Source organism: Amphiura filiformis, chromosome 4 (genome assembly GCF_039555335.1).
Source record: "Amphiura filiformis chromosome 4, Afil_fr2py, whole genome shotgun sequence".
NCBI classification, from domain to species: domain Eukaryota; kingdom Metazoa; phylum Echinodermata; class Ophiuroidea; order Amphilepidida; family Amphiuridae; genus Amphiura; species Amphiura filiformis.
Window position 1 is genome coordinate 63538966 of NC_092631.1, and position 18448 is coordinate 63557413.

Genomic DNA, 18448 nt, shown 5'->3' on the forward strand with positions numbered 1-18448 from the left:
ACGTGACCCTTGACACGAGTTCTCTGATAAATGACGTCATACATAATACTGCACATGCGCATAAACTGAATTTCCGAATTTGGCTGGTAAAATTTGATCTTTTTGTCATTCAATTGTAAGAAAAAGAAGGAACCGCATGACTGATAAGGTACCAAGGACGCTTTCATTATAGTTTAGGGTGTTATTTATGTGGATGGGAATCTAAGCGCCCAAATTTGAGCGAGTAATAGCAAGTTTAAACGGGCGAACTTTTGTGTGCATTTTCTATGGCACTCGCAAATCCACACTCCACCCTGCAGTGCGTAATGGGATAGTATCGTTTGCTGCTGTGACTAACATTATTATGCTTAACTTATAATATAGACTTGAAAAGATAATGGTAGGATCATAAGTAGGCCAACAGTAATGACATAAATTACTCTGATCTTATCAAAAAAGTTGGTCACATTAAATGTTACTGAATGTCATAGCACCAACAAACCATTCATACTACACTTGCGAAGGCCTAGGCCTATGCCTACACATTGTCATCATTTCAAAGGTCAAAAGAGAAAGGACATCTACACCACTACTAGTAATAATAATAAAGTTTTATAGGATGGGCTTGCTGTAAAACTTTACAATGTTTACACCATGATCATGATGATGACACTCCTATCACAACACATTCACCCTGGGTTATTTTTATACCAAGAAACAATCAACCACTAGTATCCAACATTTATTAGTCATAACACTTTGTATGTGAACATAATTTCCTTGAAACCTTAACCACCAAGGTGTACAAGTGAGTGTATCTCTGTGAGCCTTTTTAAAATCAAAACAAGGAAATTTGTGTAGGCCTAAAACCGGGCCTACTCCCCTGCAAAACAGTAATGACAAAACAAGACTGACCCTCTTTCTGAAATCCTTGAAAATTCCCCAATTTACAACCCTGTTGTGAATATTGTATGTGAAAACATTGTACTGTTTACAGTATGCCAGGTTCTTCTTCAAGTTCATCCTTCCACAACATGTAAACTATCATAAAACCCACTCCTAGCACTTGCCACTTACTAACAATTAAGGGGGAACATCCCAAAGATACATCAAATGTGTATCATTTTAGACTGGTCAGGTATGATGTCTATAAAGAATAATTTTTATACTGAGCAAAAAATAGAGGCTAGTAAAATCATCTACCTGCCGACCTGCTGAAAAATTATGACAACTGCATGTGGAGCGTGCAGAAATTTTCAATTTAATCCTACTATAATTCACCAGAATCTGTTTGTTTGTGTGTTTGTGTATCTGTTTGTCTGTCCGCCTCTTTTCTCGGAGACTGGGGGTCGCGTTCCTCAAACTTGGTGGGTGGGTGCATCTTGGTATGAGGAAGAACGAGTTTATATTTTTTAAGGTCAAAGGTCAAGGCCGGGGTCAAGTCCAATTGAAGTCTAATTTCAAATTGCCCCTTTGGAGCTCAAACTTGGTGGGTGTGTTGACCTTGGACTAACAAACAAGCGTTCCTCAAACTTGGTGGGTGGGTGCATCTTGGTATGAGGAAGAACGAGTTTATATTTTTTAAGGTCAAAGGTCAAGGCCGGGGTCAAGTCCAATTGAAGTCTAATTTCAAATTGCCCCTTTGGAGCTCAAACTTGGTGGGTGTGTTGACCTTGGACTAACAAACAAAAGTTTCCACGGTGACCTTTTCGTCACACCTACGGTTAAGAGGTCATAGGTCAAAAAAGGTAGAAATTTCAAATTGCCCCTATGGAGCTCAAACTTGGTGGGTGGGTGGATCTTGGACTAACAAACAAAAGTTTCCACGGTGACCTTTTTTGTCAAACCCACGGTTAAGAGGTCATAGGTCAAAAAGGTAGAAATTTCAAATTGTCTCTATGGAGCTCAAACTTGGTGGGTGTGTTGACCTTGGACTAATAAACAAAAGTTTCCACGGTGACTTTTTCGTCAGACCTACGGTTAAGAGGTCATAGGTCAAAAAAAGGTAGACATTTCAAATTGCCCCTATTCAAATTGCCCTATGGAGCTCAAACTTGGTGGGTGGGTGGATCTTGGACTAACAAACAAAAGTTTCCACGGTGACCTTTTCAGTCAGACCTACGGTTAAGAGGTCATAGGTCAAAAAAGGTAGAAATTTCAAATTGCCTCTATGGAGCTCAAACTTGGTGGGTGAGTGGACCTTGGACTAACAAACAAAAGTTTTCACGGTGACCTTTTTGTCAGACCTAGCCAAAGGACACACCCTGATTTTGAGATCTGACAAAAGCCAATCACCATGACAGCCGAGAACCGCGAAAAACGGGCAACCGCCTAGTCTTACTATAATTCACCAGAATCTGTTTGTTTGTGTGTTTGTGTGTCTGTTTGTCTGTCCGCCTCTTTTCTCGGAGACTGGGTGTCGCACGTTCGTCACACTTGGTGGGTGGGTGCAGCTTGGTATGAGGAAGAACGAGTTTGTATTGGTTAGTGGGTCAAGGTCACCCAAGGTCATACAGGGGTCAAATTAGTAAAAACTGTTTTTCTCGGAGACTGGGGTCGCATACGTTCCTCAAACTTGACGGTGGGTGCGTCTTGACCCGGGATAGAACAAGTTTGTATTGGTTAGTGGGTCAAGGTCACCAGAGGTCATCTAGGGGTCAAATTAGTAAAAAGTGTCATATGGGCATGAAACTTGGTGGGTAGGTGCATCTTGACCTAAGACAGAACAAGTTTGTATTGATTAGTGGGTCAAAAGGTCACCCAGGGGTCATCTGAGGTCAAATTAGTAAAAACTGTTTTCCGCCTATTTTCTCGGACACTAGGGGTCATACGTTCCTCAAACTTGGTGGGTGGGTGCATCTGGACCTCAGACAGAACAGATCACCCGAGGTCATCCAGGGGTCATCTGAGGTCAAATTAGTAAAAACTATTGTATGGGCATGAAACTTGGTGGGTACAGTCAACTTTTATAGTCAAATTTTTGGAAGGTCATTTTGGGGTCATCCGGGGTCACCCAGGGGTCATCTGAGGTCAAATTATTAAAAAAATGTCGTATGCGCATGAAACTTGGTGGGTACAGTCACCTTTTAGAGTCAAATTTTTGGAAGGTCATTTTGAGGTCATCGAAGCTCAAATTACTATAAACTGTCATATGGGCATGAAACGTGGTGGGTACAGTCAACATTTAGAGCCAAATTTTGGATGGTCATTTCGAGGTCACAAGGGGTCATCTGGGGTCAAATTAGTACAAACTGTCCTATGGGCATAAAACTTGGTGAATACAGTCACCGTCAGCCAGGTAATCGCGACAGCCGAGAACCGCCATATACGGGTAACCGCCTAGTATTTTAAATTCACCATGAATGAAAAAAATGCAAGTGAAAAAAACCACTGTTAGTTTCCTAAATTTAGAAAAATTGTAGGACATTTTGTAACCAAATTATAGGAAAACATAGGACAAGTTCAAAACTACAGGAAAAATAGGAAATATATGGCTGTTTAAGGCCTGGGACACATTTCAAACCCAAAGACAATCTTGGTATTTCTGTCACCCCCGCCCCCCCTCCGGACTTACAACCTTACAATTTGTACCAGGAGCTAAAAATATAAAAGTTTCCTTTTTTAATTGGTGCAGTTTACCACATGTGAGAAAAAAATAGCAAAACAATATTGGCTTTCCACAAGCATTGTTTTTACCCTCAAGGTGCGGTAGAACAGTCTATGAAGGAAATTATATTATTGATATTTATAACACGATAACATACTTTTCCTTGAATAGAATGCTATTGTAGTTCACCAATGTAGGTCAGAAAAATACCGCTGGCTACATGTAGGGCCTAAACTGTCTAAAAGTTACATCCTCTGCTCTTTATGATTTTGTTTTGACTTCAATGCTCAGTGTTAAGTCCGGTTCTTACTCCACATCATGGCGCTGATGCGATGCTCGCGATGCTATAAAACTGAAATCCGAGGCAGGTTTTTACGAGCTCGGCGGTAAAAATTCTCATCGCGCGGTGGAAATTTTGGTCCGCGATGGAGTTCGATTTTGTTCAACTTTATAGCATCGCGCTGCGATATCGCAGCTGTGCACACTTGTGATTGGTTGCTGGTAAATCAAGGTCGGCAGAATGACCATATAAGGAGATGCAGACCCCACATGCTTTTAAAACATCACAGCATCGCGCGATAATTTCATCGCGCGATGCTGCGAGGTTTTAAAAGCATCGCATCGCGCTGCAATGTGGAGTAAGAATCTGACTTTATACACTTGGTTTCAAAGAAGAATGGCAGTCCCTTGCTCAGATTGACACAAGCACCCTAGAAATGAGCGACGCACGGCGTGATACGCGGAGCTTTGTTTGCACTGACCAATGTTTTGACGGGTAATTGAATCAGCCAATCAAAACCCCACTTCAGTGATTACGCTGTGCATGCTCTCAAAATGTAAACAATCAAGTGCCGTTCTTCTTTGGCAAAAACTGTAGTAGTGCAGCATCTACAGATACAAAAGTGCATTTTTTCAGTTTCATGCATTTGTAAAACGGAAATATGGGTATGAATTGAACAGTTGTAAGCATGTTCATATAATTCTATTAATACTACAACACGTAGCAAAACATAAATGTCTGAAAAATTACATCTGGGGAGAAATTATCATAAAACTAACCCATGCACAAAATTACAAATAATTTGGCAGTAATATAGTACACTTAGCATACTGCTGCATACTACAACAACAACAACCCCAAACAAACTATTATTACTTCAACTTTAATACCAGACAGTTTCTTTTCACCATTTTCAGTTATTTATTTTCAACAACTAATAACAATACTGAAGCAAGAATATTGATCATGCTTCACTGATGGTGTGGAAAGTTTGACATTATATAATGAAATATGTACCAGTAACCGTGGCACAAGTCATGACAGTTACTACTGATCATGTGTCCAAATGAGTAGTTGCCTATCTATTAGCAACATTAAATTCCATTACTATTTAGCACATAAAGTACATAAAATGTATTATTCACTTTATTGATAATGTGTGCAACTACAATGATGCAGAATCAACACGTTCACCATTAAGGTGGTACTACACCCCTGGCCAATTGTTTGCCTATTTTTGCATTTTTCTCAAAAATTATAGCGCATTGGTGACAAGTAAGATATGTATATTATAGGGGCAAGGACTACAACTACTGCACTGGAAATTCAGCAAATCATGGCAAGTAGTTATTGATTTATTGATCAAATATTGGTTTTCCCTCATTTTTGACTGTAACTCCACAACTGTTGTCTGTGCTGAAATAAAATTTCCAGTGCAGTAGTTGTAGTCCTTGCCCCTATAATATACATATCTTACTTGTCACCAATGCGCTATAATTTTTGAGAAAAAATACAAAATAGGCAAGAAATTGGCCAGGGGTGTAGTACCCCCTTAAAATGTTTCTATTCGAATCCGCATGAAATAATGACCTAACTCTACATTAGACCAATCTCTGATTTAAAATTAATGTCTTTCACACGCACTATAGCTCTAAATAACCACACCACAAATAAACAAATGTATTACTGCAATAATTATTTTATTTTACAAAACCATTTTTCATTATAATCATTCAATGCAAGTATAACCAACAGATGTTTTGCACTTTATAACAATAATATTATTTCAACATTTTGAATAAAGAATAACAAAATCAAAATGTGACGGAAATCGTACATTAAGGCTTTAAGCATACCCCTCCCTTTTCCCCACCTACCCCTCCCTTTTCCCCACCTACCCCTCCCTTTTCCCCACCTACCCCTCCCTTTTCCCCACCAAACATGTTGGGTGAAGATATGGTGAAGATGTGCATTATATTGGGAATGCCAACATTGTATGGTTGGTATAAGGGGGACCACTTCCAATTAGGCCTTTAAAAGTGTTTGAACAATATTTCATGTTCCAAGTACAAAGCCATCTTTTACAGTAAGATGTACATTGCAGCTTCAATTTTTGTTTTATTAAAAATCGCTTCTTTTCATAATCACAAAAGCCACCTATCCAATCCATTTGCAATCAACAGATGCTTTGCACTTTGTAACAATAAATGCTCAACATCTCATATTCACGTTCAAGTTCAAAGTCATGAGATTGCATCTCCATTCCAGCTGGGTAATCACAGCAGGCAATTTGTTACAGGTCACTTGGCATGTGTGGCAGTCAAGGGGCTAACTGAGTAACAATCTTTGCTAGAAGATTGAGGTTTGGGGAGTACTGATGGTTAAAAAGACTTGGGAGTTACAAAATCAGAACAAAACTATTACGGTACCGTACCATAATAAGCAGACAACTCAAATGCAAAAATTACTAAACCTAACTACACAGAGGGAAATTAATTTTGATACTATAGAAAAATTACTTAATTTGTGTACATCGTAGAACATACATTTTGTACATACATGCGTAGTAAGCTGTTGTACGCAGATAACCTCGCAATATGGACGTGTAGAGTAGCGCTGTACACTTGTGTATTAACATGATTAGTCGCAGAGTAACAAGCATAGTTGAATGTTCCACGATGTACACAAATTTTTCTATAGTGAAATTTCTATGTAAATTTGGCATTTACCGTATTGTTTGTAATAAACGCCTGGGGCGTTGCATTTTTCCAAAAGGGGCGTTTATTGAAGGCTTAATTGTCAGTGAAAAAAACTTTAAAATCGGGTTAAATTTCCCGATGGTGCTCCTGTTAAAAGGAGGGATTTACAACTATACATGATGGCGGCGCCCACAGAAAATGATGTTTTTGTGGGAAATACAACAAAATTACACCTGTAAGTGCATGAAATTAGTGAAATTCTACCATAATTAGGCAATGAAATGGATGGGAGTTGAGTCATAATAGGTTTTTTCCGTGTAATTTAGCGATCGTGACTGACATGACTGATGCAAATTTTAAGCTTACCTACACGATATGGCATGGAAATGTTTGCATTTTTGTCAATTTTTCACAGAAAAATTGGAGGGGACGTTTATTAGAGGGGGAGCGTTTATTACAAACAATACGGTAACCTGATGGAAGTTTAAATTAGAATAGCTTTTGCCCAAGCAATCTGGCAGCGCTGATGCCAGTTTTAAGCACTCACACGATATGGCATTCACATTTTTGCATAAATTTCCTGTTACCTTTTCATTGAAAAAAAATTAAGGGGGATGATTAATAACATCTAAATTACAAAAAATATGGTATTGAAGTGCAAAGCAGGAAAAATAAAACTTGCTGCGCAACAAACACAAACTCTCTTAATAAAACTCTATTTTCCAAGGAGTTTTCACCCCAGTCCACTAATTGAACCTTTCTGCTTCTTATTTATTTAGAATATCTTCATACCTAGGGGACCAGGTGACTTGAGCTATTGTTAGGTCAATGGAACTAAACAAATTTCTACCATTCCAAGTTTCTACCATTCCTTTCACTAGATGTATATACATGAATATTCAAGCAGGCTATAATTGATTAAATTTCTTTCAGTGTAATGCAATTTGCTACTTGCATAGTTCCGCCATTTTGCACTATGTGCGGGGAGATCCTCAAACTGGCAGCATACATGAATGGGAATTGAACCAGTCATATAACATTCTGTGTTAAATTATGTAATTCTTCCTTTCACGTATGCTGCCAGTTCGAGGCTCTCCCTGCACACATAGTGCATAATGGTAGAACCATGCAAGTAGCCAATAGATACATGTAGGCCTAAATGTGCTTGTGCAATGATTTCCATCGAATTCACCGTCACATAATAGTCAGAATTTTCATATTTAACTTAATAAATTGGATTCTTGCACAAAATGCACTTAAAGATCAAATTTGATATTTTTTTCTGATATAAGCCCTATGTGGTCTTCACATAGGCACCGCCAATCCGCCATCAAACAGAAAGTAGTATTTTGCGAGTTTCAGATGTCGTATTTTGTGAGTTTTTCTATGAAAATTGACTTCTAATAAACGCCCTCTTTTTAAAAATGCTACGCCCCAGGGGTATTAATTAGAAGGAATATGATGTGTCAGTTAATTAATATTGCAATTACTTTGTGACAAGGTGTAAGGGTTGACATTGAGAATCCAGAGCAGAAATCTATCTAGAAATTGAAAACAAAATTTAACCAAAATCATTGCATGCCCAACTATTCTTATTGTGTTCATATGCCACTGACTCAATTTCCCATATCACAATTTTTAGGAAATGAAGGGCAAGCACTCACCAAAATAGCTCAAAATTATGCTCAATATATAAAATGCAGGTGCAGGAACCTTGATGGAAAATCACTTTTAAGTGGTATAAAAATAAATACTGATATAAATGCTGGAATTCAATAGGACAATTTCAATGTTTTGCCTTCAGCCTGAGCACCAATACACCTGATTAAATGTCTAATTTAATTGCTGAAGTTGTTTTCAACACACCTAAATTACAAATAAATTGCCCTAGAAATATCTTTATTGCAAAAATGTGTCAATATAGGATGTATGAGTAATGTCTCAAACATATTCCTTGAACATTATAAATAGATTTAATTTGCCTTCTGAATATCCCACAACCTGTTTATCTTCAATTACAAATTTAATACCACCAACATAACACAAATTCGCCACCTAAAAATCTAACATTACAGACATGGCAAGCAAATTGAACAATAACATTATGCACCTAGCCAGCCTCCAAAATAATTCAATTTTCAAAACATCTTTTCAAGGCAGACACAATACTGCACAAAGCAAGTGATAAGAATCACCAAGCAAATGTTGAACAAATGTATTCACAGCAAACCAGTTATGTCATGTATGTTGCATTATTATTTCATTTACTCAGTTCTTTTCCTCAAGGATGAAGTATCACTACTTTTTCAAAATTGATAAAAGTTTGCATATTAATTGTTACCATTGCAGGCACTTTCAAGCTGGAGATGTGGAAGTGCAAAGCTACAGAAGAGGTCAATGAACGACATCTCCTTTGTTCATTTAAAACAACTGCAATCGTACACAATCACTGAACCGTGAAAATTTAATTGCACAAAAATAACTAACTTTAGAGCAATCTGATCTCACATTTTAGCAATGATATGATAATAGTGATTCAATCCACATCCCTTGTTTTCAAAAGAAATGGTGTCCTTCCAGTTAGAAATAATATAGATTGAGGGTCATACTCAATTGATTTACAAGTATTCACAGGATTATAATGTGCACATGAATAACTTAAAATCAGTGAATTACATTATACGAATAGCTAAAGATCCACAAATCAATCGCTAAAGGAGGAGTTAGGGCTTATTCATACTCCTAAATTCGATGTTGAATATGAATATTAGATGTTATCTGTTTCAATGCAATGGTCCATGGGACAGATATGGCCTGGCCATGGCCTGCCTTTTGAAAAATCCCTGCTATAAATGTACATCGCAGAAAAAAAACTTCATGATCAACAGTCCCTGTAATACAGTTGGATTTGACTGTTCCTAAATATATCGCTTATGCATGTTTTATCGGAGTGATTACCGAATAGGGTGCAATTCCACTCATTGCAAGACTGCCCTACCCCAACCATAAACCCTAACCCTAAACGAAGACTGGACTCAAAGTCTATAGCAAGTTGTACCCAATTCTGTAATTGTACCATTTTATCAGCCTGTATTCAAACAATATATCAATCATACAAATTCATCAACTGCTTGCAAACTATTTTAGAATCAAAATACTGCTTTGGTACAAAGTTCAGTGATAACAACTGATGTCACAGATGCCAACAAAATCTTACATAATATTTTTGATATATGTACAGTGGCTTTTCCTCTACCATTGTCTACAGATACAACAGTAATGCAGCATTTGTTTTGAGTTCCATAAAATGTATGTCATAAAATTCCAGGGCAAAATTCACCCATGGAATGTTCAAGCTGCATTGTTTTGCTACCATTCTGCAATACCAGACATTGTTTACTATACAGCAACACAAGACAATTAGGAGGAAGCAGTTATTAATTTTGATAACCTTCACTGGATTACTTTTCTGTCTAAACCATGGTGACAAACTTTATACAAGATCTTCTTGTTTTCAATAGATTGAAGATCTTGTCATTCATTCAATTTAAAATCACTATGATGATGAGACAAGTTGGAAGAAAGTTTTTCTTGTACATCAAGTGAACTGCTACCTGTCATATTGCACCATATTGTTGAGTCAGGAAGGATAGTTCAACCATGGATGTACTGGTTGAACACCTCCTTGACTCAGTGACTGACTTGAATGCTATTCTTCTCCTTATGACACATTTCAATGTTACATGCTGAATCAGAAAAGTTCCTTGTAAAAGTGAAAGACAATCACTTTTTTACAAAATGACCCCACCGTTCATCAAAAAGTGTAAAAAAGTGTATGATTTGCTTCATCAACATCAATCAAACATGTAGTTATGAACCAATTTTATGTTGATAATTAATCTTTAATAATATAATGTAATAGAATAAATGATTATAATAATTCTCACATTGTGATTAATAACAGAATGCAATTGGCAAAACAATGGTAACCTACTTATTACAAAAATCTTCCTAATCCACGAAAAGAACAGTTATTATAAATACATAGTTGACCCTGTTCCAAACACTGATTATGCTTCATTTATAAATTGGCAAAATTACCATCATAATTGGCATGCTTTGAATGGGTGTAAGCCTAAATAATGGGTGTGATAATTTGAAGTTTCCATGCCAGATTTAACACTTCTTGTATCAAATAATAAGAAGTGAACTTTGACATGATCCAGTAGTGCCAACATGGAAGTACAATCAGTCTGGGAAATGAAAGTGCAAGTTTGGCAATCTAACAGCTTACCAAAATGCGGAACAATGAATAAGTTCATTTCTTCTCATTTTCGAATGTACTTCACTTTATTGACAGGTATCACTATATCATTGGTATAGGGTGTATATTAAGGGCAGGCATCGCTAGGGTTTTCCATGTCGTGATATCGCGGCAAAATTTATCGCGATATCGATCATATCACGATTTTCACACTTTCGACAATTTAATTACTAATTGAAAAAAATACTAAATGGATTCATGGAAGGAGTTAGGTACATCGCGCAAATGCTTCATTATATTTAGAAAGGTCAAATCAAACTACAAACTGGGAATATTATTGCCAAATTGGCGACTTTATTCAGCTTTCATTCTTGAGTCTATAGTTTATCATGTGGTCATCAATGAAGCAGTGAGAATTATCGCATCCCGGTAATTAATATTTTCTCACGATATTGTTGCCTTGCACGATATTGCACACCCTTAGCGTACATTATATTGCAACAAACACACGCCTTCATCCCCAATTCATTTCTGAAATTCAGGAACTGCTGTACATGATTTATAAATCTTCAATGCTGAATTTTTGTGGCCAAAATAGGTGTACAAGCTAGTAACTGAAAGCAGTCCTTTCAAATTTCCTGGTACTAAAAATAATAATGTCCCTTTTTTGCTCAACAATTTCAACATATTATCTTGAATTCAAATACACAACAGGGGAATTTATAAAAGCACATGCTGTTTACTGAACTCGCACAACACGCTATTGTGCTTCTGAAATGGGAAACAACCATCAAATTGTGCAACTACTGAAATTTCAACAACTTTCAAAAGCTTGATAATTTTCCCAGAAATCAACAAAACATTCAATAACCTGATGTCTAAAAATATCAATTAATTGGGGCAAATTAATGTTCGTACAAAAGGACACAAACAATGATACTACAATTTGCAAAAATATCTTGGGGACAAAAATATATTTTTTTTGTTACTGATGATGCCCGATACCAAGCTGTTCATTTGGTTTCACAACAATCCATTATTTAAATCAAAAGGGATATATTTAGCTGTACAGTTGTACACTCACAGTATTTAGAATGTAAATTGTTTCATTATTTGCAAGCACGATGATTTGCAAGTTTGAGTCAAAATATTACTGAAAACAGAGGAAATAGGTTTTGTTTTTAATATTTAAAAAAAAAATGTCAGAATTCAACAGTGCCATAGTAGCCTCGCATTTGGAGTGACAAAATTGCTTGGGAAGAATAGAATGCCTACACAAAACAGAGACCAATATCAGAATGCTTCATTTCAAACTAACCCTAACCATGTCAAATCTAACAAAGCAAATCACTTTTAAGTCGTATAAATAATGACGGCTTCATTGGACGGGCCAGCGAAACACCTGTGGGTACTGGTCAGCGATGCAGTGCTTGGCATGTGAGGGGACCGGGGCCGTAATCCGGAGGTATCAAGCAACTTCATCATTCATCTTCTCTCTTGTCCCCCCTGTTGCCCCCCAGAAAAGCGCCACCACTGCTCATCCCACCAGTAACAGTACATGATGGACAATGCAAAACCCCACTCCCAAACAGATTGCCCTTCATATAATTATTTCCGAATTATGCCAATAAAATACAAAACCTACAGCAGCAATGATGGTTGCTGAAAGCAGCATCCAACTTCTTTTTATTTTCTACTTTATAGTCTAGACAGGGTTTAACAACTGTACACTGTAATGTCATCAGGGCATTCAACCTGAAGGCAAACCAGCTAACAAACAATCTTCCATGTTTACATCATGTGTGCAATTTTCATATGAATAGCTACAGAGCTAGCTAGACCTAATGTAATAATAGCATTCAAGTAAAATGATGTGTGTTTATACAATCCAATATTTTGTGAATATGAAAAATATGGAAACAGGATACCGGCTTTACTAGGCAAACATGAGAAGAAAGGTTTTTTATTTTATTTTTTAAATCAGGTTGATGGGTCTCCATCACATTTCCACTTCGCCCTCCCTCTCCTTCATGTACCAAATTCAGAAAATCCAAAACATGCCTACTCGCCTAATTTCTTACCAAAAAGTGGGATCACACTGAACAACAATCTGGACGAACATAAATAAAAATTCCACAAATATTTTCCCTACTCTACCATGTGTCCACACCTAGCATACTCCTAGTGCTTGAACCTACCACAGAGCATTTTTACAAGATGTTTACAGCTCTGAACAGATTTGCAATTTGTTTGAATTCATTCAAACTGGTAGTTTTCCTCCCCAAGTTCAGACCTCCCCCTCTCCCCAGGCATTTGTTATTGTGTATGCCTACATACATCATGGGTATGATCTAGGTATCCATATTTTCTTGACTTTGGAAGACAAATGCACACCTAAAAGTGAAAATAGCAAACAATGCAATACAACAATAAACATCAAGTACATGTATGTCACTTACAGTGTCCTTCATTAGTGTCAAATCTCAAAGCATCCAAACTCCTCAACTCTTCCTAATTTGCCTCAACAAAACTCCATCCATCATCCATAACTATCACAAATAACTATCTCCCTTGTCTATTAAAAATATTGCTCTTTGGTATATCTATTGTCTCATAGAAAACACAAGTCATAAAACCAATTGGGATTACAATTGGTAACCTGTACAAAGTGATACCAAGACCTTCTCCCAAATTGGCACAGACAGTCAGTTGGGAAGATCACCCATTATGATGGTTTTTAATGGGACTGAAATGAGTGATTTTAATATGATGGGAAGCTCGGTGGCACATTTGCAAAAATTATGATATATTTCTCTTTTGATGCATGGGTTAAATAGGCTGTGCATTGTTATCAGACCTGGGTTGACATGATTTGACAGTACATTTGCCAAAATAATGTTTTCTACAATCAGAGAAATTAGAGTAAAACTCAATCTGTAGCTTTAATATCAAGGTGGTTTATACTTGTGATTGACAACAACTTCATTGTGTACATGAATTGTACAGAAATATAGGAAACATGAGCTCTAAACAGGTTGACACTGAGGAGTTATTTACCAAACGCAATGAATTTCAAAACCAAGCAGCTTTGCTTTTTTGACTCTCAGACACACTACCTACCAAATAGCTGCCATTTGTAACTCTTCAAACCCACACATCAAAGGTTAACCAAATTAGAAGGGCCAAATGGGGGCCAAATAAACCAATTATGGTCTCACCATTGTTACTGAGGGACTAGTCAAAATACAATTATGGCGCATTTACAAACCAATCTGTTTCTGATAATGATGTTAAATTGAGGCAATGGATACATGCAGGAATAGGTCATCAGGAGGAACATGAGAGCAACATTCAGGTGTAGGGAACCAAAGCTACATGTTGGAAAAGAGCCTGGACCGGGAGCCTGGACTCATCTGAATAGCAGTTTTCGGATGGGAGTGGTTCTCGTTCTGAATTTGTTATCATTTATTGTGAGATGAGTCTACATTGAAATATGAATGTCAAAAGTAGCTATTCGAAGTAGACTAGCTGATCAGGCAGGCCTTGTGGATTTTTAATTTAGCAGTTACATAACTTTGCCTGATCAATCCCCTGGAATGACATAATCATATTATTCAGATCACTGCATAAATTTTAACTTTAATCATGCATAAGCTTATTTTTACACTCATATTTGTTAACTTATAAACTATTCTTTTATCTGCCGCTTCCGGAACCAATAGTGATTGGATTAGATATTTTATTGGGCATAAAAATGACATTGATAAAAAGATCTCTACTTAAAAATCATAAATTAAAGATAAAATAATTAAATTATATAACTTAATAGGATTATGAGGCATGAAAAAAGGATGACTATAAAACAATTGGTGTCAGCAGACGACAAGTACATTTGTACACTGATATCAAAGAATTTAATATCATTATACCTATATGCAAGTGGCCTTCTGATTGGCTGCTTGATTCACATCATGAAACATTGGCACCTCATTCGCTAACCACGCCCGCAGCATCACGTCCCATTCTTTCCTTTCCCCTCGCCAAAATAGGCCTGGGATGATTTAAAGGTTAACATTGGGATGATCCCATACCTGCTCTAACTATTAGTTTACTCATCATCATAAATATGAAAAGCACCTTTACAATACAATGTTGGCTCAGATATTTGTCTAGAAATAAAAATGTCAATGCTATTATGATAAATAGGTAGGTTTACTAGACAACATTTTAAAGAAGAATTGAACCTTGCATTTGAATTTCAACTCGCCCTACATTGAGTATTGACACTGATTGCACCAAACAGATAAATGCGGATTTCTAAAACTATGCAACATTTTGGCACTCATACATAAGTGAAAAACATAACGCACATGAAAATATTTAAACTGTAACACAGTTGAAATTCTAATAACCTCTCCACTTGCATTTCCGAGATCATCGAGATGTTCATTTGACAAATTAATTTTTAATTTGCCTTTCTATCAAGCAGCATGAGGTAACACAACCAGCCTAGGAAAACAGGCTAGCTTTCATCACCTTCATATCATCAATATATTTCATTCCAGTGATATGCAAAAATTGCAATAATAAACCACTTTAAAATCTGTATCAAATTGAACTTCAATTTTATACTAAGATCCTACATGTATGGAGTGCATACATTGGCATCTGCCATTCTGATCAGGATTTTCAATTCTCCATCAGAAAGATACTTTTTGTTTTATGATACATGTATGGACATGCATTAAACACAATTTTTGTAAATAATTAAGGGCAAATTTCTTATGCACCACGTAAAAAGTGACTAATTAGTCCATAATAATTTGGTCTAGATGTAATGCATACATGTACAAACCTGTTGAATCCATTGGGCAAAATTTTCTTTGTTTGAAAATAATTTGCATAAATTATTTCAATGGATTCCTACGAAAATTACACATATTTACACACCAGAATTAAATATGGCAAATTAGTGTACAATATAGATAGGCATTAACAGCTGAAATCTAGGAGATAACGCTGATGAATCTTCGGCCAGGCACAAGTGACCTGGTGAACGAAGGGGGTCACCGTAGATAGATGGTCGGGACAAGTGTAGCCAACAATCGGGCTTGTTACCCTGATCAGAACTGGCTGTAACGAGGTCTTTTATCATGGATCATCTGCCCAGCCTTTACCAGATGAGCCACGGGGAGAGCGGATAAGATTTTTTTTGTCCTGCGGAAGAACTGAATCCGGGACCACTTGCACCAAAGGCAAGGACCTTAACCAGTGTGCCACGCTGCTCCCAATGTGAAATTTAAACCTGCTGAATCTACTGAACAAAATTTTCTTTGGTAATAATAATCGAAAACATAAATGTTTTGTAGACTCCTAATCAAACACACAGAGTAGTCATTATATTTTTAAGAAAGACAAATTCTTCTTATGATGTTTCCTCACTCTAAAATAATAATATGTACGGTACAGATGTTAAATAATTTTATATCATTTTCAAATCAATCCACACAAAATGTGTCCATATGTACCTGCTGCACTGCTCCAACATAGATGGACAAGATATCCAGGGCGATGAAACATACCAGCCTGTTCCTGGATGAATCTATCAGTACATGATTCCTTATAAGGATATCTCCAAATATATCCTTCAATACTGCTAACTCACAACATTGGTGATAAAATGTATGTGTACATATGCCAGCACGAAGACTACTATTAATTATGTGGGTTTATTAGACCAGAATTGCAGAAATGTGTTCCTTACTAACAGCTACGCACGCTACTGTAAGCAGTTATAACACTTTTTTTCTAGCTTTTTTTCACAAATTTGGGGAAAACATTCTCATTATGAAGCATGTGTATCAAACTTGTGACAGAGTAAAACTTTTGACGGTATAACATTTTTGTGCCATTGAGACAAAAGGCTGTAACTGCATTGAAGAACAACAGTTTGTACTCAACTGGCAATTAGACCTGCTAGGGCCTTTTAAACAAACATACTATACCTGAGAACCACTAAAACCCTGTGACCGGGGGGGGGGGGGGGGGTCATTAGGTTTTAGCATTTCTCTGGGTATAGCAATGTCTGGGTATACCGTTCTTAAGCCAAAAGGCTGTATGTAGTAGAGTTACTGGATTGATGAAATGCAGAAGAAGCTTGCTTGTATGATTTTTGTATCCATCTTCATTTGATATAATTCTGTACACAAAAGAGACTTACCCGTGATCTTGCCAGTGGATTGTCAAAATCTATGCCAGGTGCAATGTAGAGATAACCACACAGCAGTACTTTCTTGGGTTTCTAAAATTAAAAATCAAAATACCAATAAAGTTAGAGCTTGATCAAAAATACATCCATGGATTTGAACTAAGGAAGTTATTACAATGTACATGTTATTATGCAGCTTCAGAACGCCATTTGCCAGATTTATATCATAGTTACACATTATACCCCTACCCCTCTTGACACCAGTGTCTGCAATAAGTGCGTAGCAAAATGCTACACAATTTTCATCATTTGTTACACAATTTTGTACCATTCATAAGCATTCACTCCCAAATTTGGTGAGCATATTTGCTACACAAATAAAATTGCTTAATGCGGACCCTGCTTGACACTGTGCCAGCTAGATTCACATTTTTGGTAGCACAAATATGGACAAATCTTGATACATAACCATGTCTAGTCACATACACATAATGTGAATTTTAGTCTTTTGAGCCAATTTACAAAATGTATACATTTGAATTTACATTACTGTATTTTCTGTAATAAATGCGCTGTGGGCGTTGCATTTTTCCAAAAGGGGTGGGGCGTTTATTCGAAGTGAATTGTCAGTGAAAAAAACTTTAAAATCTGGTTCAATTTCCCGATGGTGTTCCTGTTGAAAAGAGGGATTTACAACTATACTAATACTACTAATGGCAGCGCCCACAGAATTGCATGGAAAATGACATTTTTGTGGTAAAATACAATAAAATTACATGGAATTAGCGAAATTCTATCATAATTAGGCAATGAAATGGGTGGAAGTTTGAGTCATTAAATAGGTTTTGTCCATGCAGTTTAGCGATCGATTTAGACGATAGCTACTTCTGAAGCTGTAATGTAATGGCCATGGTTACCCTGAATAGCCAATACGTTTTAAATTGGGCTGTGACTTTTTCCTAGTGGGCCCTTTTTCCTAAACAGGGCCACAACTCTAAATATAAAAGTCAGTGTAATAATTAATATTGCAGAATATAGTCTGCCCCTAACCCTAAACCCTACTATGATCTAACCTTAACCTTCTGCAATTACACCAAAAGGTCAAAAAATAAAATTTGACTAAGTTCATAACATTGCAATCAAATACAGATTAGCCTACATGTATTCCTGTTTACACTGCTTTTGATGTGGAATTCAATGCAACCTGTCCAAAATCAAATGGTGATATTTGCCTACTGTAAACAGAATCTAGGAATGCAAGAATCTGTTTGAACACCATTTTCCCAGGCCTATTCCTGGTAGTCACTATGAACAAAATTGTCACTTAAAATTGGTTCAGTGACTGAACATTGCAATCAAATCTCTTTGTAAAATCACATAAACCCTGCTTCAGTTAATTTTCAGGCCATTT

General features: G+C 36.7%; 1 protein-coding gene across 1 annotated transcript in view; it reads right to left on the reverse strand.

The window, feature by feature from the left end:
• LOC140150317 (uncharacterized) overlaps positions 1-18448 on the reverse strand; it is a 171461-nt gene that overhangs the window by 142791 nt on the left and 10222 nt on the right. The window contains 1 exon segment of the mRNA XM_072172326.1: positions 17050-17130. Within this exon segment, the coding sequence (XP_072028427.1) occupies positions 17050-17130 (81 nt within the window).